We start from the raw sequence: 26,309 nt of genomic DNA, 5'->3' as shown, positions 1-26,309 counted from the left end.
GGCTCATATAGATTGTGGAGAGCCAGCCACCCCAAACATCCCTTTGGCTTCCTGTTGTAGAGCTGGAATGAACTAGCCATTGGTCTCTTAAGCCTGTACCTGCCCTGCCTTCCTGTCTGCCTCTTTTTTTCCCTACTATAGGGTCCAATTCTGTTGAGCGGACATTGTATCTTAAAAGTACTTCACCCTACTTCAATTATTCCAGTCACACTCATTATACTTTTGTTGTTTAGTCGTTAAGTCGTGTCTGACTCTTCATGACCCCATGGACTGCTGTCACCATCTGCAGTGATCATGGAGCCCAAGAAAGTAAAATCGGTCACTGCCTACATATCTTACCCTTCTATTTGCCAGGAGGTGATGGGACCAGTGAGCTTCAGACTATTTTTTGTGCTCTCCTCTTCCACCCTCATTAAGAGGTTCTTTAATTCCTCCTCACTTTCTGCCATCAGAGTGGTATCATCTGCATATCTGAGGTTGTTGATATTTCTTCCAGATATCTTAATTCCGGCTTGGGATTCATCCAGTCCCGCCTTTTGCATGATGTATTCTGCATATAGGTTAAATAAGCTGGGGGACAGTATACAGCCTTATCATACTCCTTTCCCAATTTTGAACCAATCAGTTGTTCCATATCCAGTTCTAACTGTTGCTTCCTGTCCCACATAGAGATTTCTCAGGAGATAGATAAGGAGGTCAGGCACTCCCATTTCTTTAAGAACTTGCCATCGTTTGTTGTGGTCCACACAGTCAAAGGCTTTTGCGTAATCAATGAAAGAGAAGTAGATGTTTTTCTGGAACTCTCTGGCTTTCTCCATAATCCAGCGCATGTTAGCAATTTCGTCTCTAGTTTCTCTGCCCCTTCGGAATCCAGCTTGTACTTCTGGGAGTTCTCAGTCCACGTACTGCTGAAGATTACCTTGTAGGATTTTGAGCATAACCTTGCTAGTGTGTGAAATAAATGCAATTGTATGGTAATTAGAGCATTCTTTGGCACTGCCCTTCTTTGGGATTGGGATGTAGACTGATCTTTTCCAATCCTCTGGCCACTGTTGAGTTTTCCAAACTAGCTGGCATATTGAATGTAGCACCTTAACAGCGTCATCTTTTAAGGTTTTAAATACAGTGGTGCCTCACTTAGCGACATTAATCTGTTCTGGAAAAAACATTGCTAAGCAATTTCATTGCTAAGCGATTTTAAAAAGCCCATAGAAATGCATTAAAACATGTTTAATGCGTTCCTATGGGCTTAAAAACTCACCTTATGCAAAAAAAATCCTCCATAGCGCCACCATTTTCGCTGCCTCTTAAGCGAGGCAAAACAGTGGGCGGCCATTTTGTTTAACCGGCAGCCATTTTGAAACCACCGATCAGCTGGCTGAAAATGGGGGCTTTGCGATGGCTTCCCTGCTATCATCGCAAAGCAAATTTTCCTCATAGGGACCATCGCAAAGTGATCGCTTTTGTGATGGCAAAAAGTCCATTGCTAAGCGATTTCATCACTCAACGGAGCGGTCGCTAAGTGAGGCACCACTGTAGTTCAACTGGAATGCCATCACAGCCACTGGCCTTGTTGTTAGCCAGCCTTTCTAAGGCCCACTTGACTTCACTCTCCAGGATGTCTGGCTCAAGGTCAGCAACCATACTATCTAGGTTGTCCGGGATATCCAGATCGTTCTGATATAATTCCTCTGTGTATTCTTGCCACCTCTTCTTGATGTCTGCTTCTGTTAGGGCCCTACCATTTTTGTCCTTTATCATGCCCAACTTTGCACAAAATGTTCGTCTAATATCTCCAATTTTCCTGAACAGATCTCTGGTTTTTCCTTTTCTATTATTTTCCTCTATTTCTTTGCACTGTTCATTTAAGCAGGCCTTCTTGTCTCTCCTTGCTATTCTTTGGAAGTCTGCATTCAGTTTTCTGTAACTTTCCCTATCTCCCTTGCATTTGGTTTCCCTTCTCTTCTCTGCTATTAGTAAGGCCTCGTTGGACAGCCACTTTGCTTTCTTGCATTTCCTTTTCTTTGGGATAGTTTTCATTGCTGCCTCCTTTGTTACGAGCCTCCATCCATAGTTCTTCTGGCATTCTGTCCACCAAATTTAGTTCCTTTAATCTGTTCTTCACAATACTTCATTATACTTATGACACCTCAAATCCTAATTTCTGGCTATGGGCCTGGCTTCTTCTTCTCATACTGTTCCAGCATTATTCATTTCAATAAAGATACAATTAAATTTGAGGCAGGTGTATATGATATCAATGAAGGATTTTAAAAGCTACCCCAATTAATTAATAGTTATAGTAGTCTAGTCAAGAATGATCGAAGTAAGGTTTTCTTTCTCCAGGCAAGAGTGGAACTGAATAATCAGTTGAAGGTCATAAAATGTGCCCCCGTAACCAACAGAGCACCCAGTGTGGTGTAGTGGCTATAGTGATGGACTAGGACTCAGGAAATCTTGGTTGAATTCCACGCTTGGCCATGGAAACTCACTGGAGGGGTGGTGCTGGTGTAGAACTGGTAAAACGATTCCTCATTTACTTTGAAAGCCTATTAGGGTCACACTATAAGACAGTTCTGACTTGATGGTATATAACAACAACCAACACAACCTGCAGCTCTATAAATACAGTAAACTCCAGAAGAATGCCTGAACTCCAAAGTTGGTCCTTCAACACGTGTGCAACCTCATTCAATACCAATGTCACAACTCCAGCCAGTTGGCATATTTTTCTATCCACAGTACTTCTGTCTTACCAAGATTATGCCTTGCTTTGTGCATTTTACATCCATTCCATGACTGCCTTCAAAAACCTGTTACAGTGAGCTGTGTATCATCTACAGACTTTAGCCCAGACCTTCTGAGGACTTCCTGCAAGTGATGTATAGAAACTAGAAAGCACTGAGAGAAAAAGACAGAAGCTCGAAGTAGCCCAAAGGCTACTCTGCATACATTGCTCTAGAAAGAAACTACATCAATGTAACACTGTACTTCCTAGTCCTGCTCAAGGTAGGCATTGCAGTGGAATACTATGAACAGTGGTACTGAAGATCACTGACAGATCTGGGGAACTTCTGACTCCTTCTTTCCTCAGCATAGGTTATCTGTCAGGGAGACCATGGATGACCAAAGTTGTTTTCATCTCAAAACCAAGTACATCTGATTGAGGTACTCATCCAGGAACAGCTGAAGTTGAAAAACCATCACTTTTTCTGATGTATTGCACAAGAGCTTAATGTCACCAACCGGACATTTGTTTCAAACATTTTTCAGAGAGTGAATGGGAAAAAAAATCCTCTGCTCTTATATTGCTAGTGTTTATTCCAGTTTCAGATGAACAAACCACAACACAGACTGAACAATGAATGCTGAATCCCTAAAATAAATTTGATAAATTGAATTTAGCAGCAATTTTGTCTTTTTATAGTCCAATGCAATTTCATTATAAGAAAACAGTAGAACTGACAATTAATTGCAAAGGCTGGAACTGTTGGCTTAGGCAATTGTAGAAAAACGTTTGCACAAGTAAAATGAGTTGTTTCCCCAACTGTCCATCTTACAACAGCAGTTCTTCTGGCTGTAGAATTGAGCATATGGCTATTAAAAGCCTGGATGTGCAACTCAAAGAAGCACAAAATATTTCCATGAAAGCCTTAATGCATGTGGAAAACTTTAACTGGATGCTCAGCAAATTATTTATATGAAAACACATATTTACATATAATCAGTATCTGAATTTTACAAAAAGTAACCATTACATGTTTGAAAATTACTTCTCCAAGCTGCTAAAATTAAGGGCAATGAAGCACATGCCTAATCCTTGGGACATTATCTAATTAGAACTACCCTCTGTATGGGTGTAAAACAGTTGTTGCTCATTTAACAGTGCACATTACTTGCCCAGTCTTGTGAGCTACACTTGAGGAAGGCAAAGCTGAGAAACCATACAAAGTTACATTAACTCTGCTAAGGTCAACAATGATGGCATTACCACAAAATATATTTGACAATTTTGTAAATAGGTTTCACAAACTGTGACTGCTGCTTTCATGACAGTTAGACATCAGAACATTTTTGTTTCATTCATTTTAGTATGACTAAATTCTATCACAGTACAGTTTTCTGTTTAACATGTTTGCGGGATTGTTATCCATATACTGTAAATATTCTATTACCCATATAAATATTAACTTATGTTCTGAAGATGAGAGTCAGTTGTAGAAAATGTGATAGTGTTTCCCAGCTGGGTGAACCAGAATAAATTTTGGGGAGAATGAAATTCTCTGAGGAAAATGGACCTTGCCCGGATCTAAAGGGCAGCTTTGGGAATTGATTAAACTAAGGGTGGGAGCTTGCAACATGGACAAGCAAGATGCAGTGTCTCTCAGATCTACCATTAGCCACAAATCCACTTTTCTGAACTGTGACCAGCCAGTCTTTGCCACAGCTTCTTCCTTGCCTTTATCCTCAGTTCTAGTGGGGCTGAGGAGCTAACAGGGATATACCTTAAGGTTATAAGTTCAGTTTGTTTTGGTGCATAATTATATTCTATGCTGTACTACTTTCCCTCCTAACTTTACCAGGGTGGTTGGGGCATCGAGCTAGAGGAAGATTGATTCGGATTCCCTCGAGGAATCTTGGGGTGAAAACATTATGGTGCCCACTCAGTTTGGTGACAGCATACCTTGATGGCAAGGGGTATATATTGTGATAAAGCAACCAGGTGGACCCATCTTATTATCATTCCTGATTTCCCTGGTAAACAAGCTGGGGCTGGTGGTTTATCAGGGGACAGATAGATCATCATAATGCAGTGCCAAGATTTTTTCAGCTACAATTTAAACAGTTGTGGCCAGCCTTTATTCCATCAAAACTGTGTATCTTGTACTTCCTTCCATCCCCAGTAGAAGAAGAAAAAACAACGTTGCATGCTGCTGAGACTGCAATAACCAGCTGTTTTCCATCAAGCTTTATAATGAAATGTGTAAGTAGTTTATTTATAACATAGAGCTTCTGAGAATCAAGTTTCATTAGTAGTACAATGCTGAATGACTATCATAGTATAAAATCCAGCTACAACCTTAACTGGTATGTTAACCATCTAAAATGAGCAACTACAGGTGGTGCAGAATGCTGCGGCCAGATTACTTAGTGGAGTGAGAAGATTCCAACATATCTCGCCCACTCTGGCCGCACTGCATTGGCTGCCCATCCAATTCCGCATCGACTTCAAAGTGTTGATGCTTACCTATAAAGCCCTAAACGGTTTAGGACCTCGATACTTGGTGGAACGCCTTCTCCCACCAAGATCTACCCGTGTCACTCGTGCGAGCCAGGAGGTGAGGCTGAGGAGCCTAACGCCGAGAGAGGCCCGGAAGGAGAAGACCAGAAATCGGGCCTTCTCGGCGGTGGCTCCTCGTCTCTGGAACAACTTACCTCCTGAGATTCGCGCGGCTCCCTCGCTGGACATTTTTAAGAAACAACTAAAAACATTGATGTATAGGCAGGCTTTCCCAACAGAAAACTCCTGACGATTTTTCCTTTCTTATATCTTTCTTTGATTTCTATCTTAGTCTAGGTGCAATGTTTTAAAATTATATTGTTTCTTTTATTGTAAGCCGCCTAGAGTGGGCTAATATGTCCAGATAGGCGGGATAGAAATTAAATAAATAAATAAATAAATAAAAACCCTTAGTAAATTATTAAGGCCAGATTTAGCTGGAGAGTTACAAATTGAGGCTATACATTCAATTCCAAGGCCATTTTGGGTTCAGAATTTAAAGATAGGTGTTCCTTCTAAGAGCTACAGTAGTAGTTGTCTTTATAAATTATCTTGCATTTTCTTACATGTTTCCACGTGGCACCTATTCTGCAGATCTATTAGTATGCAAATTTCAACCAATTATAAAACAAAGGTGCTGAACTAAAATTGTTTTCTTGTCTGAGAGCTTATTATTAAATAAGGTCTGCTCCCTGAATGTGTTCCAGGAGATGGAAGTCAATAAAGTGATACTTTAATCCCTCTCTGCTACAAAAAACAACAGCACTCCTCAATATCACAGCAAGTTCACAACCAGTTGAGTCCACAACAATAATGTTGTCAATATTAGTTTACATCCTTCAGTAACCATCCCATCTACAGACGGTATGTTTAGTCATTTTTCAGTACAGCCAAGATTATTCACAGATTTAGACACAGATAGAGGATTGACATCTCAACCATTTGTTTCATAGGAAAGATCAGATGAGGTGAGGTTTTAGAATGCATTAGTCCATGAAAGACCAAGGATTGTGTTTCTGAACGAACAACCAATGTTTCCAATAACTATGCTCAGATAATCTATGCTTAACTCAATTGTCATTCTACTTATAGTATCTGTCAATCCAGAACAGTCAGAATAATAGGCCTTGCATGAATCATACTTACCATGAAGAAATCAAGTAGCTACTGGGCTTCATGAAGCACATGGATATGTTGTTGCTCTTGTTCTTGTTGTTTTCCGTTGTTTAGGATAGTGATCCTAGTAGGGCTTTCAAGTAAGTGAGATATTTAAGGTGTGGCATCATGAGTTCCACATCCACAGTGAGTTTCCATGGCTGAGCAGGGACTCAGACCCAAGCCTCCTGAGTCCTAGTCCATCACTCTATCCACTGAACATCTACATGAATATGGGTAACATTCAAATTGTGTCGATTTTGTATAGTCATTCATAGGGTAATGTTTCTTTGACAATTTTTGACATTGTCACTGACACTGGCACAAAACATCCATTATTACAAAATAGTTGGCTCTCTGTAGATTAAGGACTTCCCAGGTAACATGTTCAGTGGTACTGTGCTAGACGATGACCCTGCTGTACGATGAATCCACAGGATGGTGATTTTTTTGCGATTGCTACAGCGATCGCAAAACAATGTTTCCTATGGGGGATTTTTGCTGGACGTCAATCAGGTCCGTGCTTCGTGAACCATTTGTTCGCAAGACGACTGTTTTCCGGCTCCGCAAAATGGCTGCCCTGTGTTTTCCGGACCCATGCTTCACAGGGCAGCCATTTTAACAGCTGATTGGCGCTCAGAAAATGGCTTCCCCTGTGGGCGATCTTCGCTGGATGACGAGGTAATTTCCCCATTGGAACGCATTAAATGGGTTTCAATGCATTCCAATGGGGAAACTGTTTTCGCTGGACAATGTTTTTGCTTAACAGCGATTTCAGGGGAATGAATTATCATTGTGGTGCGGGACACCACTTTTCTTTCAGATATGAATCCATCCTTTGGTGATAATTTAGCCCAGGTCAATGACAGGAACAAATCACTGCTTTAGAATTTTTTTAAAAAATTAATGGATATTCCTGAACACATATGTAGTTTGTGCTGCTATTACTTTACAATCAGGTTCACTGAAAGTACATTGATAGCAGAAAGTTCATATCAGTTATCAATGGTCATTCTGTTTTTAAGAAACCTTTGCAGAATATCCTTCATCACTGCTCATCTGAGTTCACTTTTTCTGGATGGAAATTCTCTATTCAAAACAGCACATGCAAACTTCTCCCTGCACAACAACAAGCTGTTTTCTAATTGTAGGGCTCTGAGGCTCTTTTTTTTTTTTTTTTTTTTTTTTGCTAGCCAAAGAAAGCTGCCTGTGCCAGATACAATCTATTTCATTGCTCAGCACAGGGAATTTCCCTGAAAAACCATGAAAAATGGCTGACTCTGAAAGAACCCAAATAAAAAAACCTGCCTTCAGAAAACAGCCGTAGCTCTCCAGAGTTTGGGACAGGGAGGAGGAGCAGCAAATTCACTGTTCTTAGCAGGCAGCTGCCTCACTTTGGATAATCCTGTTCCCTGTGGAAGTAAATCATATAGTTTAACTGTCTATGTGTTTTATCTGTGCATCACATATACCACCTCAGCAGTTTGCAAGTCAATATAAGCTCATTAGTGCCCCCTCTGGCAGGAGAGCAAAGGCTACAAAAGAACAACAACAACAACAAAAACCAAGGAGCAGAAAAGTGGAAGATTGCATTGTGGAATTTGTTCTGCTTGGGTTTCTGGCTGAGGACTCAGAGGTTGGTTTGATTCCCCAGTGTGCCTCTTGCAAGTAGAGCCAGCCTGTGTGGTTGTGGGCAAGTTGCAGAATCCCAGGATGCCCCCAGAAAAGGATGGCTAACCACTTTTGTGTACTGTCTACTAGGAAATCCTGAAAGGGGTTGCTGTTAGTCAGAACTGACTTGCAAACACAGGATTATTATTTCACTTTGGAATTGAATACAATGCAACTACATCTATTGCCTCTGTCAACAGGACTCTGGGTTTTGGGTTTTAAAATGACTAGACTTCAATGGCAAATGGGGTGGGGGTGGAAAATGCTAACTTCAGGGCCAAGGATGATGTGAGGATGAAATGCTTGCTTCTGACTTTCCTATCAAGCATGATGAAGAAGGGTACTGGCTCGTGGTTTCTTTTGAAATGGGTAGCAATGCAGTTTTATGAAATGCAAATTTCTCCCATAATAAGAAAAAATATTATTTCACAACTTCACCTAGAGCTTAGAAGTCCACTACCAGTATGAATACAATTGTAGATAGGCAGAAAGGAAGCAAGAACTTCATAGCTGAGGTTTAGAAAATCAGTGTTAAACCAGATACAATCATTCTACAGACAAGAGACGCTCAATTAAATAGGATCATTTTTCAAGACCTGGTTTATATATCTGTAGTTAGCAGAGAGAGAGCTTATACTGCTAGCTCAGTGATTCCCAACCTTGAATTAGTCCAGATGTTCTTGGACTAAAACTTCCAGAAGCCCTCACTGCTAGCTGTGCCGGCCAGGATTTCTGAGGTAGACACACTGCAGTACAATGCTCACCAGACTCATAGAGCAAAGGTATAGGATTTTTGACCACATATTTTTGACTACAACTCCCATATCACGCTTGGTTGTGTCTTTGTATACCAAAACTTCTGGAAAGTCAAAGGCTCCATAATCCTTTTTTTTTTTTAGATAAACACCCTATAATTGTTTCAATGCTTGAATAACTTCACCAAGTATTTCAATGTATGTTGAGTTGGAAGGAAAAAGATTTGAGTAAGGGCTGTGGTGCTTTGGTGAATTTAAACCTTTCTTCTCAAAACATTATTCCACAGCTAAATATGTATGCCCCATTCACAGACCTACAAGAATTGACATGATACCATGGGTCAAAGAGCAGCTCCGGTGAGAGGAGAGATTTGTACAGTATCTGGAAAGTGGCAAGACAGAAAAGCGTTGACCTTCTCCTCAGTATTTTAGTCCTGATCCTACCTCTGACAGCTGTTATTACGATATACCAAAAAGACCATAAAATACTAGTGAATATTCTGTGTCATACATTCTGTTTTGCTCCCTGTCCCCCTTTTTGGGTGATATTCACTAAAAGAAAAAAGGTACAACCCAGTGTCCTCTCATTATTATTAAAAGTGTACTTCCAAACAGCAGCCAAAGAAGTTGGGTAGAGGCAGGAACAAACAAACAAACAAACTATATAAGAGGGAAATGAAGAAATAATGTTTTCAGCAGCAGTTATGTATAGTCCATAATGTGTAATGACATCTTCACACAGGACTCCAAAGTGTAATTACTGTACTTAGAAAGAAATCAAGTTAATGTGGCATAATATATGTAAGTGTGCCTTCAGCTTCAAGCCTAGCATTAGTTGTTAGGGAATAAGCCCTGCATCTGATTTCTAAGTAAATATGTTTATGGTCCCATTTTAAGGCATGCCTGCTTTTCTGGGGATGGCCCTCTGAATGTTAAATATTAGTTTTTCTTATACTTTTTTTTTTAACCAGCAGTGTTGTATGCTATGCTACCACGCAAAATAGCAAAATGAAACAAATCTTAAGTTTTTACATTTCTCCACAGCAATTGTGTATACATTTGCACATCCCCGTATTTAGAGGTCTCCCAAATAGCTATCTAAACAACTCTCAGTTAATTTTAAAAGATATTGTATGGCATCATATAATGAAACACAAATGTATGCATACACATACACAGATGCAGTCACATGCCATTTTTATTAATGATAAACTTTTCCTTTGACTACTTTATTCTAATTGTTCTAAAAGCATATTCAAAAGGATTAAAATCCAGAAATTTATTTCTTTAGAGACCATGTTCCTTTTATCACCTGTTGTTTACCTTTATTTTAAAATAAAATAGTATTTCATAAGATAAATTTTCATGCCCATTAAAGACTCACTGGCTCTGTACTTGGTTCTCCAGTTGTGCCCTACAGCTTAAACCAGAGTGTTTCAGGTTTTTTTAAAAAAAGATGCTGTGAATGTACATCATCTGTTTGGTACATATATTTCAATACTTCAATTTCTTAGCGATAACAAGGTCCTTCATGGAGGTTAGAATTAAATAAAATTATAAAGTAACAGTTTCAATTGTTTTGCTGGCACATAAAAATAAGACCAAAACAAATGAAATCCTTTAGAACAGACCCGGGCAAAATGCGGCCCGCGGGCCACATATGGCCCGCGGGCCACTCCTGTCCGGACTGCCGGTCGTCGCTCCAGTCTGGTATTCAAACACTTGTTCAAGCCCAAGACAGACTGGATTTCTTTCACTGAACAAGTTGAACATCAAAACCATTTATAGCTTTTTGTCTAAAGTTGATCAGTTGCTTATCTTTAACATACTGCAAAAACCTCTTTAGTATTTGTGAAGATTAACAAATTTAAAATAAAAACAATCATAATATCACTGTTTCATTTTATTTTTAAGTAAAGTTGGTTCAGCCCCTGAACACAGTTCAGATTTTTCATGTGGCCCCCTAGAGAAATTAATTGCTCACCCCTGCTTTAGAAATACGTATACAGTATCTCCTATACCTATTTGATTTTAATTAAAAGTTCAATAGACTCTGTTAATCCTTTGACTCTTCCTTTTTTCAAAAATCTGGTGTAATTAGTAATGCTATAACAAGGTACAGTATCTAGGTACGACACTACAGTGAAGATGAAATGAATCAGGGAAAAAGTATCATTTTAATTCTATATTTCTAGAAATCTGCTTTTCAATAAAATAAGTTTGAGATACTGTCCTCCTTTCCCATTTCTTGGCATATGGTACTCTTTCAGGAGATTTATGTTCCAATAAATTTAAAGTAATGTACTAAATAAGTGCTCAGTGCATTGAAAATAAGTGATGAAGCACTTAAAGATAGTAACTCTAAATGTCATTTGTCATTTTTTCAAGAGTTATTTTGGACTATGCAGTTTTTCAAACTGATTCACTTTATTGTATTTGCAACAGCAGATTGTTCTTCTATACCTGCACGAACAAAAATGACTGCTGTTGAAAACAAACTCTTTGCCTCTGATTTTCTCCCATGTTCTGGAGAATTAAATTAACCCCTTTTATTTTGATAACAGAACTGCAGTACTAGAAATCTGCCATGGCTTAATTTAAATATATATATGCTTTGCATTTTGCAATATTTTTCTCTTACTGCAGCCATTTCTTTCCTCCAAAATATATTTGAAGCATATGTGAATATTGATAAAGCATCTTTACCATTTGGATCCTGAAAAAATTCTTGGTATGGTCCATTTGTGTGTTTTAATAAAACACAGGAATGTATGGGAACTTCAATAAGAATAATCTGATGCAATCTCATCTGGTCCTTATTGGCAGACATTGCAGTGTTGTATCAATGAGCACATATGTGGGGAATGATGCAGATAAACTGATACCTGTGCCAACCTGTAAATCTGCAATGAAAGACTAGGCAAACTCCAAATGCTGTTGTAACTTCAACTTTGATCAGCCATAGTTATAATGGCTAATAGTTGAAGTAATGGAAATTGTAGTCCAACACCTAGAAGGCCACAGGTTCTCCACCTCTACTGTACAATGATTCAAGGAATTCACTGCAGAATTTTGCCTGGACAAACTGGAATTTAGATGCAGGAACGCACATGCATGCACACACACAGCAATGCAAACAGATTAAGCCATGATTGAGTATCCTGCTGAAATTCATATTACCATGGGACCTACATCCAAATATATTTTGTGCACTTAGGCCCAATGCATAGGACCTATGTGCCACAAAAGCAAGAAGTCACGGACATGTAGACAGGCTTACAAAGCTATATGAAAATGTGAACTGCACTACTCAAATACAAACACACCAATGCCAGTGTGATCCTGGTGATGCAGAAATGAGTGAACAAAGGTTGAATCAACAACCAGTTAGACTCATTTAGTGGAAACCTAAAAGTTAAGTGACAATCAAAAACAAGAAGAATGTGGAAAAGAAAACATTATCAGATTTTAGATTTTTGTCTTGTTAAAAAAAAGTCACAGTTCTGCCATTAACACAGGTAGAGAAACTGTTTTTTATATTTTGTTTTAAACTGACAGTGACCGTTTAATGACAAATTTACAATGAAAACATGTCCACCATAACTCTGACATGCAATGTATTCTGAAAACAGCACTTGCATTATATTAGTTCCTTTAAAAAGGGGAGAGAAACTAACACAACAAATTAAAATAAAATTCCAATCTACCCAGCTGCTCATCGAAATAAACAAAATATAGATTTGAAAATTAATTAAACAGACATTTTTTTAAAAAAATATCAAAATTCCTAAGTACTCCTTTAAGACCAAATTGCACTTTCCCTTGTATTTCAGAGTCATTTTTGACACTTACATAAAAGTGAAAAGAAGGCAGGTCGGACATGAAACCCATTTATTCTGAATCTAAAGTTCATTTGCATTTTGGTTACATTAATACATAGAAGGTGAATTTGAATTCAACCTGAGGTTTTTTTCTTCTTTTATCATTTGGAATCACTGACCTTTCTGGCATACAGTATTGGATTAAGACTACTGAAAAGTCTTTGGATGTTAATAGAGGAAGCAACAGAAATAAATAAATAAATAAATTAGTAATTAACTTATGGAGTATTCATTGCTAAGCCATGTAAACCTTAGGAAACTTTCCAAACTGCAAGATTTTTGGTGTTCCTCGTTCTATGACACATACTAACAGCAACTGTTGATACACACCTGGCAGTTTGGTATGAAATGGTTTTTCTTTAAATCAGAGGGGAACTAATTTGTTGGGCCACTCAAAAAAGGCCAACAAAACCACTATATATGCACACTTCAATAATCAAATTGATCAGATAAAAATCAGGAAAGCACCAAAAATAAAAAAAACAAAAACTTTCCAGCAATGCAAAGGAATGTTGTTATTCTATGGCATGTTCAAACAGGATATTCACATCCTTCTGGAGCAGATTCTGGAAATGTCAAATCAATTCCGAAATGTCAGTCCCTTTGCAGATTGTAACTCAAGGATCAGATTGCACATGGTCTTTCTCAGTCTCAACAATGTTTCTGTTAGATCAGCTGGACAGCACAAGCAGAACTGCTCACTGCTTGGTTTCACTGCAAGCTACAGAATATGTTTGTGCTTGCTTTTTCTTATTGATCCATCATGTTTACTTCTTCAGCACAGAAAGAGTCAGGGAAGGAGATAGATGATGACGAAAAACACAAGTAACACAAAATAAAATAGTTTCCAATCGTGCAAAATTTGCTTCACTGAATAAAGCACTTCTTGACACAGTAATGTCCAAAGATTTCCCTCCCGCAGAAGATACAGGATTGAAACTGAAGCCATTCTTATTTTTGTCTTGGAATTCATTTAGAACACACACACAAAAGAAGAGAGCATTGCAAGAACACTTCATCAGATGTCAGGTTCTTCTGGCTTTAGGGTAAGCCCTGGACAAGCAGCTGTGTGGTCTCAATTAAGGTGTCTCTTGAGGAGATGAAAAGAGAACAAAGGAAGGAAAGTCAATGATCCCAACAATAAAATCCAAAATTGACTTTACAATCACAGGTACAAATTGCTCAGGTTGATAATTTCATTTCTCTTAAGATCACTGTCATCTAAAACTAACCAGAGCTGCAGGTCTCCCAAGGAACTGTCACAAGTCAAAGCAAAGAGTGACACTGAGAAGGTTTATCATTCTTCTATTATAGCAGTCTGACTGGGTGTCTGGAATTATTGGCAAGTATAGCCAAGTTCTGGAAGGGGGAGAAGGGTTCTTGTGTGTTGCTGTTGTTGTTGTTGTTTTTAAATGACTGGATCCTTGTTTTATCTTGCAGACAAGGCTTCTCCTTGACCTCCCTTTTATAGTGGAAAGACTAAGAAGCCAGAAAAAGTTGAGTATTTCCATCCTCCCATGAGGTTCCCTCTCTCCAGTTTCAGATGTACTTTGTCTTCTCTTTCCATAAGGAGCAAGACCCCATTACTAGCTGCTTCTCTGGTGACATCTTGGTCCCCAGCAAAAGCTGAAATCACTGGATAGCCATTCTGCATTAAACTTACCTGCAAATAAAAAGAAACAAGAGTATGAACACCTCTATACATTTATTTTACTTTATCACTGTTATTACTATTATCTTAAGACACACCCATTCACATGTCAAATCAAACCCAAATTACATAAGTCAGTTTACCATATGCAGGAGCCCAAAACAGAGGTGGGGAAGGAATGGATTAGGAGACAGTAGATCTCCGTCTTTGCAGGCACTTAGTGGGGCAGAGGGGCACAATGCCCTGCAACCTCTCCTCCCCAGGTCAGGCTATGGATGGAGCACATGTGCTTACTTCTGCCAACTAGTCCTTTAAAAGGGATAGGAAAGCCTTAGATGACGAGACTAAGCTCATCCTGTTATTTAACAGAGCTGATAAAGAGAACTAAAAGAAAATATCTGTTTATAAATTATTTCATCATTATGTTTTGGTACCTATTTGGAGTCATCTACTTTTACACGAAAATATCACAAAAACAAGCTACACCAATGAAGATTCTCCCTCATTAGTACGTACCTGGATAGTTTGTCTGTTATATACTTTCACAACATGGAAACTGAAACTATAGATTCCTTTTCTTGGTGCTACAAATATACTGGAAGCCAGGTCAAAATGGTTGCCAATATTAACTAATACCTGGAGGTGAAAGAGAGAAAAATCAGGTCATGCCTTTATTGCAGCAGAGGTGGGATGTGAGAAAAACAGTGAAAATTCTCGATCACATCTCCAAGCAATGCAAAGCCACTGGCATTTGCTGTACAATTAAAATGGACTTGCAGGGGTGAAGGAGTCCCTTCCCAAGGTGTTTTAAAAGGATCAGCTGAGGCAGTTGATTGATTTACACAGTGGTGCACCAGAGCCTCTTAGAGGGAATGAATGGAGTATGATGGCAGCCTATGTCTTCACAGCAGAGGGAAAAAAGCAAAATATATCATTGGTGAGATACACAGAAAGAAGATAAAGAAGATAAAGTCAGCCTAGGATTTTACATTTTTTATGTGACAATATTGAAACTAATTGCATCTCTTGGGGCCTGCAATGTTAATGTGAAACAAAATAGACTTAGTCATGTCTCATGTGACGGAATGGTGGGAAGGAGTTCAAATTTTAAGTATATAACCTATTTTATTTTATTTTACTTTGCAATGTACATCTCTCATCCTCTTGTTTCTTGCTTCCCAATCAAGAAGCACAGGGACTAATTCACTTAGGCTTGAACAAATCAGTAGAGTAGATGCATTTTAACCCACAAATACTTAGTACACGGACTTAGTGGTAAAAGTGAATTCAATTTGTCAATTAGAATAATGTAAAATAGTATCTTGAGCCAAGTTATGAATGTTTCAAAAGCATTCTGCAGACTAACAAATGTGGGGTAGGGAAGAGATCCAAGAGGAACCTGGTTTCCACATGCTCCAGTCTGCCTTCTCACAACAAAGTCCAACTCTTACTGCACAAGCAAAATATGAATGAGCAGTAGCAATCTTATGATAGGCCTAGAAACCTCCCCAAACCATGTATTTAATGTTCTTTACTTGAAAAATCATAGCCTAAATCTTCTCCTAATGTGTCTTCTCAGATAGCTGATTGCAGAGTTTGCCAGAAATTTTAATAATATAGCTGACAGGGTTTTTTTTCCAGACAGAGGGCTTGTAATACTACCAGTCAAAAGGAATTGTACAGCTATTCCAACCTTGCCTCTAAGTGGATTTTCTATGTTCAGAATTAAGACAGAAAATATGCTAGAAAAATATGGGAGAATTACAAATGAATATTTTAGCCCTTAAAAATTCTGCAAATGAGGCTCTAGGATTGTTTAGCCTTCAAATCATTTGGAGAATTTTTTAAATAAAGAATTGTCAGAACCACATCAAAGGTAATTGGTACAATGCCATAGAACCTGGCAGACCACACTTCCTAGTATTTTTTCCTCTGCTTTGTATGTATCTCTTTGTACAGTACTATCTTACAATACCCATTTCCTGTGCATGTGTGAATATATAAATATATGCATATACATACAAATGAATGGAAAAGCTATTCAGAGATATTGTTCAGATGAGAGACCCTGGCTATTGTTGATATGTAAACTTGTAAACTTCGGATCCTGTCCAGTCTAGTTTCAAAACTTGCATTTAAAGTTATAAAATGACAAAGAAGGATTGTGAATGTGATAGTAGAGTCTTATTCTTTACTGTATTTTCTTAACAGCATATTCCTATTAATGTCTATTCAAAACCAAGCTCTTTGGCATCCAACACCCACCCACTTACCTGGAAGGAAGCTCAATGGAACTTAATAATATGTACTTCTGAGCCAGATATATTTCGCTCCATAAGATGCACCTTTCCATAAGATGCACCAATTTTTTAGGAGAAGAAAACAGGAAAATATAATCTGTTTTCTTCGCTCCATAAGATGCACAGACTTTCCACCCCCGTTTTGTGGGGAAAAAGTGTGTCTTATGGTGCGAAAAATACGGTAAGTGTGCCTTAGTGTATTCAATTCACTCCCAGGTAAGAGTATATAACAGTCTTATCCTTCCTATTGCATGCACACACATGCACAAATAGAAAACAAAACAGTCATCAAAAATACAACTGACAGTTTTTTTAAAGGCAATATATTCTGGAGCCAAATAAACTTTATGAACAAAATGGTGAGATGCAGTGTATAGTGTTTGACATAACAGCTTTCTGCCTTTGATCTATGAGGCAGAATAATTTTATTGAAAACAAAAATATAAATCTACCTCAAGGTCTTCTTTTCCCAAAGTTTAAAAGAGCATGGCAGACACAAAACAGAGTGTGTATGGGAATAAAGAATTAATCCTTTTGTAGGGGATGTCAGATAGACAACCATACAAATAAACATGCATAATGTGCATTGAGTAATTCTAAAGTATTTAAATGCACTTAGTTCTATAAATTATATTTTTATCTATATTTTAAGAAGATACAAATAACCCCCATGAGCCCATCTTTTTTTTTCTCCTGGACTATATCAATACAACTCAGAAAGCTTCAACTCAGGGTTTCTTAAACCCAGTCAAGAGGAAAAGTCTAAGCTTGCAGTGCCTTCAACTATCTCCACCCTGCACTACACCTAAATTCTGCAGATTCCTCTTTCTGTGAATGTCTGTTAGTTCAGCTGACTAGATATTGGGGGGAGGGAATCAACTCTGCAGAAATAAAATCTTAGGATGTTGACAGGAGAGGACATGTGCATTGATGCTGTGCTTCTAGAGAAGGTTAGTTAGCAAGCCATCTTTTATTATCATTCGATATTTGTTAGCTATAGTGCTATGGATCTCAGATGCGAAGGGATACTTATTATTAGGAAACCATGGCACCTCTATATCAGGAGAAGGTACTGAAGAACCACAAGTGCTGTTAGGATGCTGGCTGTAGTTAATGAAATGGCAGGGTCATGAGAAGGCGGACTGAGCTTGAATGGGGTCAGTGGAGAAGAACCTTGTGTCTGGATATGTTTGAAGGAAACTCCAGCTTTGGAAGGCAGACGGAAAGATGGCGTTAGATTGAGGAGCATTAAGTGCTAAAGGGCAGTCTGTGGAAAATGCAGTTCATAGAGATCTCTTGATGGTAGTTCCCAATACCTGGTCACAAGGCCCTCGGTTACGAAGAGAAGGGGCAATAAGTTGTATGAAAGGGTGAAGTTACCTAAGGAGGGGCGGATCAGCAGGGAAAAGATGGAAGCAAGGGAGGGTGGTTGAGTGGGAAAGGTGGAAACAAGGAACTAATTAGTGTATGGCCCTTTTGGGTTCTGAACTCCAGTCCTTGGGGTATATGGAAGGCTTACCTGCTGGAGATGAGAGGGGCTCGAAAGGGAGGCAGGGGAGGGCAGGGCAAGTGGGTGGAGCCTGAGAGCCTTTCCCCCGAGAATAGCTGGGAAGGGCTTAGGCAAGGGAGGGAGGGACGGGTTGGAGAAGGACAGCTGGGAAAAGGGATTGGGAGAAGGGGAAGCCTTGGCGACGGGTCCCGCCTGACCTGGTCGAAGTAGATGGTCATGGTGCGGTTGCTCATCTCGGACGGCTCGTGGTTGGTGCTGCGCGTGGCCGAGAACGCCACTTTGGCGCTGCCGGAGCGCACGGAGATGCCGAGCGAGGAGGTGATGGCGCCGTCGGCGGAGGGGCTGGAGTCACACACCACCAGGCACTTGCCCTCCAACACGATGGGCTCCGTGTCGTTGAGGGCGCTCGCCAGCGGGCAGCCGGCGGTCAGCAGGAAGAGCAAGAGGGCAAGCGCCGCGGTTGCCGCCACGCTGGAGCAGCTGCCGGCGGGCTCCGCCAGCGTGGCCCCTCGCCGCCGCCGCCACCACAACGGCCGCCCGGGCATCTCGCTGCAAGGCCCGACACCGGCCGCGGAGTCCAAAGGGGGCGGCGGGAGGGTGACGGGCGGGCTCCGCTCGACGTCTTCGACGGGTGGGCGAACAGTGAGCAGACAGCTCGACTTGGCTAGGTGGGCGCTGCTGACAGGCGCGAAGCTCTTTGGTGCCCCCCGCCGCTCTTCTTCCTTTGCAGCGGGGCCCAAGGGGCGACCTCACAGGAGGGCGCGAGAGGCGCAGCCTGCGGGAGCGAAAGAGCGGGAAGAGACGGCGGTCAGGAAGAAGCCGAGCGCGAAGCAACGCGCCCCCTTTGTCACTTCTTAGCGCGCCTCCTTTCCCCACCCCTGCCCGCCTCGCAGACCTCTTGGCAGCTCACCCTCCCCTTCCCCGTCCCCCCTCTGTGGTATGAGGGGGCGAAGGAAATAAGCTGAGGCGCTTCGGGGAGCGCCTCGCCGCTTCTCTCAGGCGCGCTGCGGAAGGAGAGAGCCAGACGGGGCGGGCAGCCGCGCCGCGCTTCCCGCCGAGGCTGCAGAACAATTAATGACAAAAGAGCCTCCCGTGGCTTCCGACCAATGGCCTGCTTAGTCCACTATCCTCGTTCCCACCGTGCCACGCACAAAAGAGCCTGGTCAAAACATTCTACGCGTACGTGTATGTGAGAGAGAAAGAGCGACCTTTCACGGTTGCATTCACAAGACAATGACATGGAGGGGGGGTGCTCTTTCAGTATCCCATTCCTTCCACAATTCCTGTTGTACACTTTGGAGAGCAGGGCTTGAAATGCAGGCATTTTAAAAACGAACAAACATCCATATTGTCTCCTTAATGTGTAAACTGGCGAGTGTTTAGGAAAATGAGGCACACACGCCTGAGAGGAAGCCCCGTTAAATGTAATGGCACGTCTGAACAGAAATGTATAAGATTGAGTTCTCCAGTAAATCAAGTTAAAAAGGAGAGAACTGCCTGGAAGGTCCCTCAGTATGTCCCTCTTCTCCACCCCCCTCAACACACACCGCAAACCCCATTTGCAGACTATTGGGCTCCATACACTTCAGAAACTCCGACCTCTCGTTTTTTGACACTGTCGCCCTTGTAAGCATCTGCTCTCATTTTATCTCGTCCCGAAGCTCTTGAAACGTTTAAGAGGCATTCTGTTCTGCCGGAACCTCACTTTTTAAAACAAGTGGCTAGCTCATTTATTTTACTTGTAATTAAACCCCTCTGCCTGCAAATCCAGGGCGTCGGGGCTTTATTCCCACCACTCCAGTCCCGACTGAATGCAACCAAAAGAGCTCTTCTTTTCCTGAATTGGTGATAAACTCTGCCCCAACTTCCACTCTCCCCTCCCTCACGAATGCTTTGATCTGCCTGCCTGCCCAGTTTCGGCAAATGGGTTCAATACACTATCGGAGGGAGGGGGGAGGGAAGCAAGCTTTGAAATCCCATTTGCGAATTCCGTGGGACTCTTTCTAAAAAGTTGAACATCAGTGGACCGTGACCGTCTCCAACTCCCCGTCCTCGTCCTCGTTTCTTTTCAAAATCCCTGTCCAGGCGATATCTCTCCTAGTCCTGCTGGCTTTCCCTACCCGATCTTCATCTGCATTTTGCAAAGGCTGAGAAGAAAGGAAGGGTCGGCATCGATTACCTGGAAGATCCATGCTGGAAGAGAATCGGGCTCGCTAAGGACGCTGTCCGCGAAGTTGTATTGCTTGGAGAAAATGAGCCGAGATTAGGTTGGCAGAAAGAAGAAACAGGATTCGCCTCGTTCTCTCCCGCCCATTGCCAATAATTCTACCCCCCCTTTCCTACTTCCCACCCTCTCTCAGACACATTCACGCCCGTCACTGTTTCTCACACCAGATAAACTCCAGCGAGATGCCACCTCCGTCGCCCCCCACGCGCAAACACACACACACGTACATACCAACCATCCGTGCCCTGGGCAGCGCCTTAACACAGTCTCTCTCTCTCTCTCTCTCTCTCTCTCTCTCTCACTCACTCTCTCTCTCTCCACCCCCTCCCCCCTTCAGATCCAGATAACAGAGACAACCTCAAGCAGAACACAGGCTAAAAGAAGGAAATCCTCTTTTTCAGCAATTAAGGAGGGAAAACAATTTAAAAAAAAAAGTTAGGTCCTCCCGAGGAGAGGCACAGTGAATCCTTCTGCTCTCTAAAACATACGCAGTCCGAAAAACTAATATAAACAGATCATCAACATGACTATATTGTCCCTCTTCATGCCCACCTCAGACTACGCCTAAATACCAAGAACAAAGCGCCGGCAGATGCTGGAAAGAGCTGGATCTTTAGGTTTCGAAACGATCGGGGTTTGCAGAAGTTGAATTTCTGGGCTGGACAAGGATCTGTCCCTTTAAAACGTCAGGACACAAGGGCTGTTGAACACAAGTGCCTTATTAGCTTGGACTCCTGAGTCGCCTTCATTATTTTATTCCCCCTCCCAGGAAGAACAGATCAAGCTACAGCGGGAAGAACGAGGTGTACGGGGATGGGGGAGCGGGAACGGGGGGAGAGGCGCAGTCCGCGGATGGACCTCGGTGAATCCCGGTAATTCCAAAAGATGGTTGCAGAGTGACACCTAGCGATCTGCGTGGCTTGGCCCACCGAAGGCTCTCTCCTGTGGGTACAGTATTTGGAAATGCAGGAAAGACCAGACCCTGTGAATGTGGGTGGATTGTTTGGGTTAAAGAACGCGGGATTTCCAGGGAGAGCGGGTGGAGGAGGATGAACTTTCAATTACGTTCTCATCCCCTCCCCCACCCTCCCCCTTCCTCCCTCAATCCCCTCCCCCTTCTCCATCTACAATCAAGGGAATCCTGCCGCCGCACATCTTTTACTGCTTTAGGAAGCCCGGTGCTGCCATGATGATATATGCTGCAGTCAAGGTTATCATCAGTTATTATTGGCTGCCAAAAAAAATTCTCACAGCTCCGCTTGTACAGCTGCTGCTGTGCCGAGTAGTTAGTGCAGAAAGGAGAACCTGGGAGATGTGCTTAAAATATCCTTCAGCTATCCAACCACTTTCCTGTTTTTTTGGGGGGGGGATTGTTTTAGCCACTTTTTAAACCACAACAAAATACCTGATGTTCTCCTGAAAGACAAGCATTGTTTTTAAATTGACCAATACCCATTCCTGATTATGAAGAAATATTCTTTAGGTGTCAAACTTTATGTGAAAAACAGCAGGAAAAGAACAAAAGGAAAAGATGGCAGCACTTTTAGACTGTAACACATTTATTTTAGAGTGAGTTTTGTTGGTGCTATCAAATTTTTGTGACAAACCGAGCACCAATCACATGGGTAACATGGATTTGTGTTCCATGTTTCAGAAGATGTGGGTTGCACCCATTAGAGTGCACAGATAAACAAGTTTGTTGGCCTCAGAGGAACCACAATATTTCTGTTTTCTCTTTCTGTTTTTGTTGAAACAAGCAAAAGTATGGCTATCTCTTTGAAAGCTTAAACTGAGGCAAGATGAACTTTGCTTTGGAACTTTGGTACAGTGTAGGAGATCAAGCTGGTCATGGGAAAAATAATAATAAAGACAGTAATTGAAAAGGGATAAATCCAGGATTTGAGGAAAACTCTTACTAAATCTCCTTTCCTCTTCTGAGCTTTGTAGGGAGGGAGCAAGCAAAAGAAGTAGGTGTTCCTACTTTCCTTCTCTTACTCACCATCTTTGAACTGTTAGAAATAGAAAAGCTTGGGACTCTGTATGCAACTGTGTGCCTACAGGAGGCAGCAGGGAAAGGTACTTTGGGTATCCTAGCAATATGTTCCTTTTTTCTCTTTTATGTTATATTGCTTCTTTGCCTACAAATGGAAATATTAATTTTTTGATATTATAGCATTTTCCCTCCAGACATACGATTTCTTCAGATTACAATTAGATGTATCAATGAAGTCCCTATTTGCCTTCTGACAGCCAATCACAAAACAGAACCAAGTTAGTTTGCAAAATACAGACTGAGGCAAGTTTATGTAAGACAAGTCTGGATCTGAGATACTCAGGTATGACCTGACTCTTGTTCTCACATAACCATGGTCCGCAGGCCTCACCCTCCTCTATCTCTCTGACATATAATTCCCTTCCTGAATAACTTTTTTCCACCTAAGACAGTCTTTGATGCTGACCCCAGACATCCAGCTTCCACAAAAAGCTGACAGCAGTATGACAGGGTGTAGCTGGTTCAGAGCTCTGTATAGGAGAGAACACAAAGCAGTCACCTCTTCTTGACAACATCCCTCTAAGAGGTCAGATGCACAAACAGGAGAATGTTCCAGAAAAAGAAGTAGGTCAGCAGCTGGAGGGAATGCCAACCATCACATGCCAAATCTAGCTGGCAAGAGGAAAACTAAGTGATTATGTGGAGTCAGGACTAGCTGCTGCCTTTACGTGATTGCCCAGCCTCTCTTTCAACAGAAAAGACCAAGAGATAATTACCTCCATCTCTGATGGCCCACTTCCTCTCTTTCTCTGCTGTCATAGAAGATAAGAGGGGCACAAGGAGGTGGTGGATTGTTCATTCATTTGCTCTCTTTGCTTGCTCATTCATCCTCTCTCATGGGAAGATGTGGAGGATTGGGCAACTTGGGTTCAAGTTTCCACCACCATACTGCTCAGAAGGAGAATGCAGGTGAGTGAATGATGGGATTAGGTGGTTGCTCTTTCAGTGATCTATATGTTGCACTTCCCAAAGGTTGACCAGTGGTCTCTGCTCCTTTTATCCCCTTCTGTGCTGCCTTGCAAGATTACACTTTGCGCCCAGTCCTTCCTGTCATAGAGCCCAAGGAGAATGATAAAATGAGGTTGCCTTTTCATACCTGTGCACTTCCTAGAACAGTGGCTCTCAACCTAGGACTAGTTCAGATCTTCTTGGACTCAAACCCCCAGAAGCCTTCACCACTAGCTGTGCTGGCCAGGATTTCTGGGGGTCGTAGTCAATGAACATATGAGGACTCAAGGTTTAGAACCATTGTCCTAGAAGTACGAACATGCACACTTCACTGAAACCTAGAAGTGACAAAGTTTGGAGGAGAAGGTACGACAGAGTGGGGGTCAGAGTACTTATTGTCTCAGGAAGATTGCTTTCCCCTTATTCTTTGACACCTCTGTTGAACAAGGAAGGGGAAGGGTTGAGATATTGCCCTTGACTGTTCGATTGTTGCACCTCACTCATCTAACCTTAAGGTTTTTTGTTCTGTCCTACTTTGTTCCCCATTATGCTTGGGCATCTGGGATTGTTATAAATAAATATAATTTACTTTCTTAAGTAAGTAGGATTGCAAAATGTTAAACATTTGAGCTAAATGGAAAGAAGTCAGTGCAACCCACTGAATTACAGAGTGACAACAACTTGGAGTGCTTTCAAATGAGGTTTTTTAATTGAAAAATTGCATTGCCTTATTCACAACGTTTTGTGAGGGATATCTTCCGTATTTTCCAAATCTGAACACTTCTATCTTCCTTTTTTCTTACAAAGAGAAAAAAACCCTGCTGCACAAAGTAGTTGAGGTCTCTGGCTGTGGAGCCAGAGGATCAGAGTTTGATTCCCCACTGAAACTCCTGGATAGGGGCTGGACTCTGTTATCCATTGGGTTCCTTCAAGCCTGTAGTTCTAAGATTATTATTATATTAAAAACTGTTTTAAAGAAGGAAGGATGGAACTGTTGTATAATGCATCTTAATTCGCAATGTTGGTAGCTACTGGCTTGGAAATATACTTGGTGTGTTTGGTAATAAAAAATGCAACAGAAGTGATCCTTCTTCTTCTCTCTCTTTCTCCTCTTTCTCTCTTTCTCTTTTAGAAAATAATGACACTGGCCAGAATCTTGTTGGTTATTTCAGTTGCCATATGTACAATGACGGACATTATGGTAGAAAATTGCCCCAGTTAAGGAGTTGCTGCTTGCCCTGCTCAGCACATGTCAAGTCACATGACTGGCTCACTATGAGAAGTATAAGCAACAACTCATTAAATACTGGCAATTCACTGGTGCAATTCATGGCAATGCACTTAAACAAATATAAATAACTAGGATTCTGGCCATTGTCACAGTTGCTCTGTTCATTTCTGTAGATGCACCAAAAGAGACAAATACATTAAATTATATTACATTCTTCTAGAACAGCATTAACCCCCCTCTGGGTGCTCTTTGGAAAGTTCAACTACAAGCCCCATCATCCACAGCCAGTGACTCCATTGACTTTGCTGGCTAGGTGAATGACGAGCATTCTCCAACACATCTGGAGTGCTGCAGGTTAGGAAAGTCTGTTCTAGAAGCTTAATTCTGAAGACCCTTCAGAAGAGGGTGCTACTCAGATTCACCAGCTGGCCATTCGATAAGTGCTTGAGCAGAGTTACACAATACCTACAATACCTGTGTAGAACTGACTAGAAGTGATCTAATTTTAATTAGTCTTGTTACTTTATCACTAATTTCTCAGTGTCTGAAGAAATAACAAAAAACAAGATTTGCTCACTAAACCACACAAAAAGTCCTTGCCTTTAAGAGCCTACAACCTAAACATAATACCAAGGGAGATGATACGGAGTGAAGAAGAAAATAGAGACAGGGTAAACAGGGAAAGAGTATATCATTATCTCCAGGCTTATTCAATCAAAAAATTCACAATGCTTCTTCAAACTCAATATGGAAATGACCATATAATATGAAATACATTCAGCAAAACCTTTGGAATGTACGTATTCCACACAAGAGACACCAATTGTTTGTAGTAAGAGACAGCCATACAATAGGCATGCTGGTTTCTAAAAAGGCCATCTTAAGATGACTCTTGCAAGTAGCTGATTTGGGAGTTGGTGAAAAATCACAGCACTCCAAACAAGAAGGAAGAGCAGAGGGGACAACAAAATACATTCCAGAGTCCATGTCATCAAATCCACTTCATCATATGCTGTGCACATGCATTATCTTCATAAAATGTAACTCCACTGAGTTATAAAATACTGGTTATTCTCGGAGGAAATAAATATTGAAGGATCTGAAGGAGGGAAGTGTGACATATCCCAGTATGTCCCACTTCTGACACCAAATCAATGTGACAAACCCAGACCTACTGGGATCTGTCACACAGTTACACTAAGCTGCCACCAACCATTCCCTATAAGAAGTCACACAGACCAGGGATGGATTTTTAAACAATAAAAAGAATAAGGTTTATTTAAATACACACAGGGAAAAATAAACAATCAGGTGAATAAAATAAAGTAACGTGGCTTATTCTCATTCATACAAGCATACAGTTTGGTTCACCCAGAACCCTTAACTTAAAGCACAGACCCTGAACCTATCAGTTCTGGCTAACCAACAGACACCTGAACCTATCAGGTTGGTACTCTGACACACAGAAGTACCCTGTCTGACACACAGACTCCCACAACAGCTCCTTCTTCCCAGCTGCTGCTTCGTCACAACCCAGTGTCTCTCAGCATCTCTTAAACTCTCCACACAGGCATCACATATTTATACAGTACAGCCCCTCCTCCTGATGTCCCGCCTTCCACTCCCCATAGGATGGAACTTTCCCT

General features: G+C 41.2%; 1 protein-coding gene across 3 annotated transcripts; it reads right to left on the bottom strand.

Annotated features, from left to right (window-relative positions):
• Nucleotides 1–12,381: 12,381 nt before the first annotated feature.
• Nucleotides 12,382–24,954, bottom strand: CBLN2 (cerebellin 2 precursor). Of its 3 annotated transcripts, none has more exons than XM_078393528.1 (5): nt 20,984–24,954; nt 20,384–20,446; nt 18,402–18,979; nt 14,911–15,030; nt 12,382–14,406 (listed from the first exon to the last, which is right to left on the bottom strand). In XM_078393528.1, the coding sequence occupies exons 3-5, from the start codon at nt 18,747–18,749 to the stop codon at nt 14,209–14,211; spliced, it is 666 nt and encodes a 221-aa protein (XP_078249654.1). In that variant the 5' UTR covers nt 18,750–18,979; nt 20,384–20,446; nt 20,984–24,954; the 3' UTR covers nt 12,382–14,208. The 3 variants fall into 3 exon arrangements, with proteins under 3 accessions (XP_078249654.1, XP_078249655.1, XP_072854856.2); XM_078393529.1 differs by lacking the exon at nt 20,984–24,954 and adding an exon at nt 20,663–20,680; XM_072998755.2 differs by lacking the exon at nt 20,984–24,954 and having other exon boundaries at nt 20,384–20,755.
• Between the last annotated feature and the right edge of the window lie 1,355 nt (nt 24,955–26,309).

Source organism: Pogona vitticeps, chromosome 4, assembly GCF_051106095.1.
Source record: "Pogona vitticeps strain Pit_001003342236 chromosome 4, PviZW2.1, whole genome shotgun sequence".
NCBI lineage: Eukaryota > Metazoa > Chordata > Lepidosauria > Squamata > Agamidae > Pogona > Pogona vitticeps.
The sequence above is the reverse complement of the archived record's forward strand: the minus strand, read 5'-3'. Positions and strand labels throughout refer to the sequence as shown.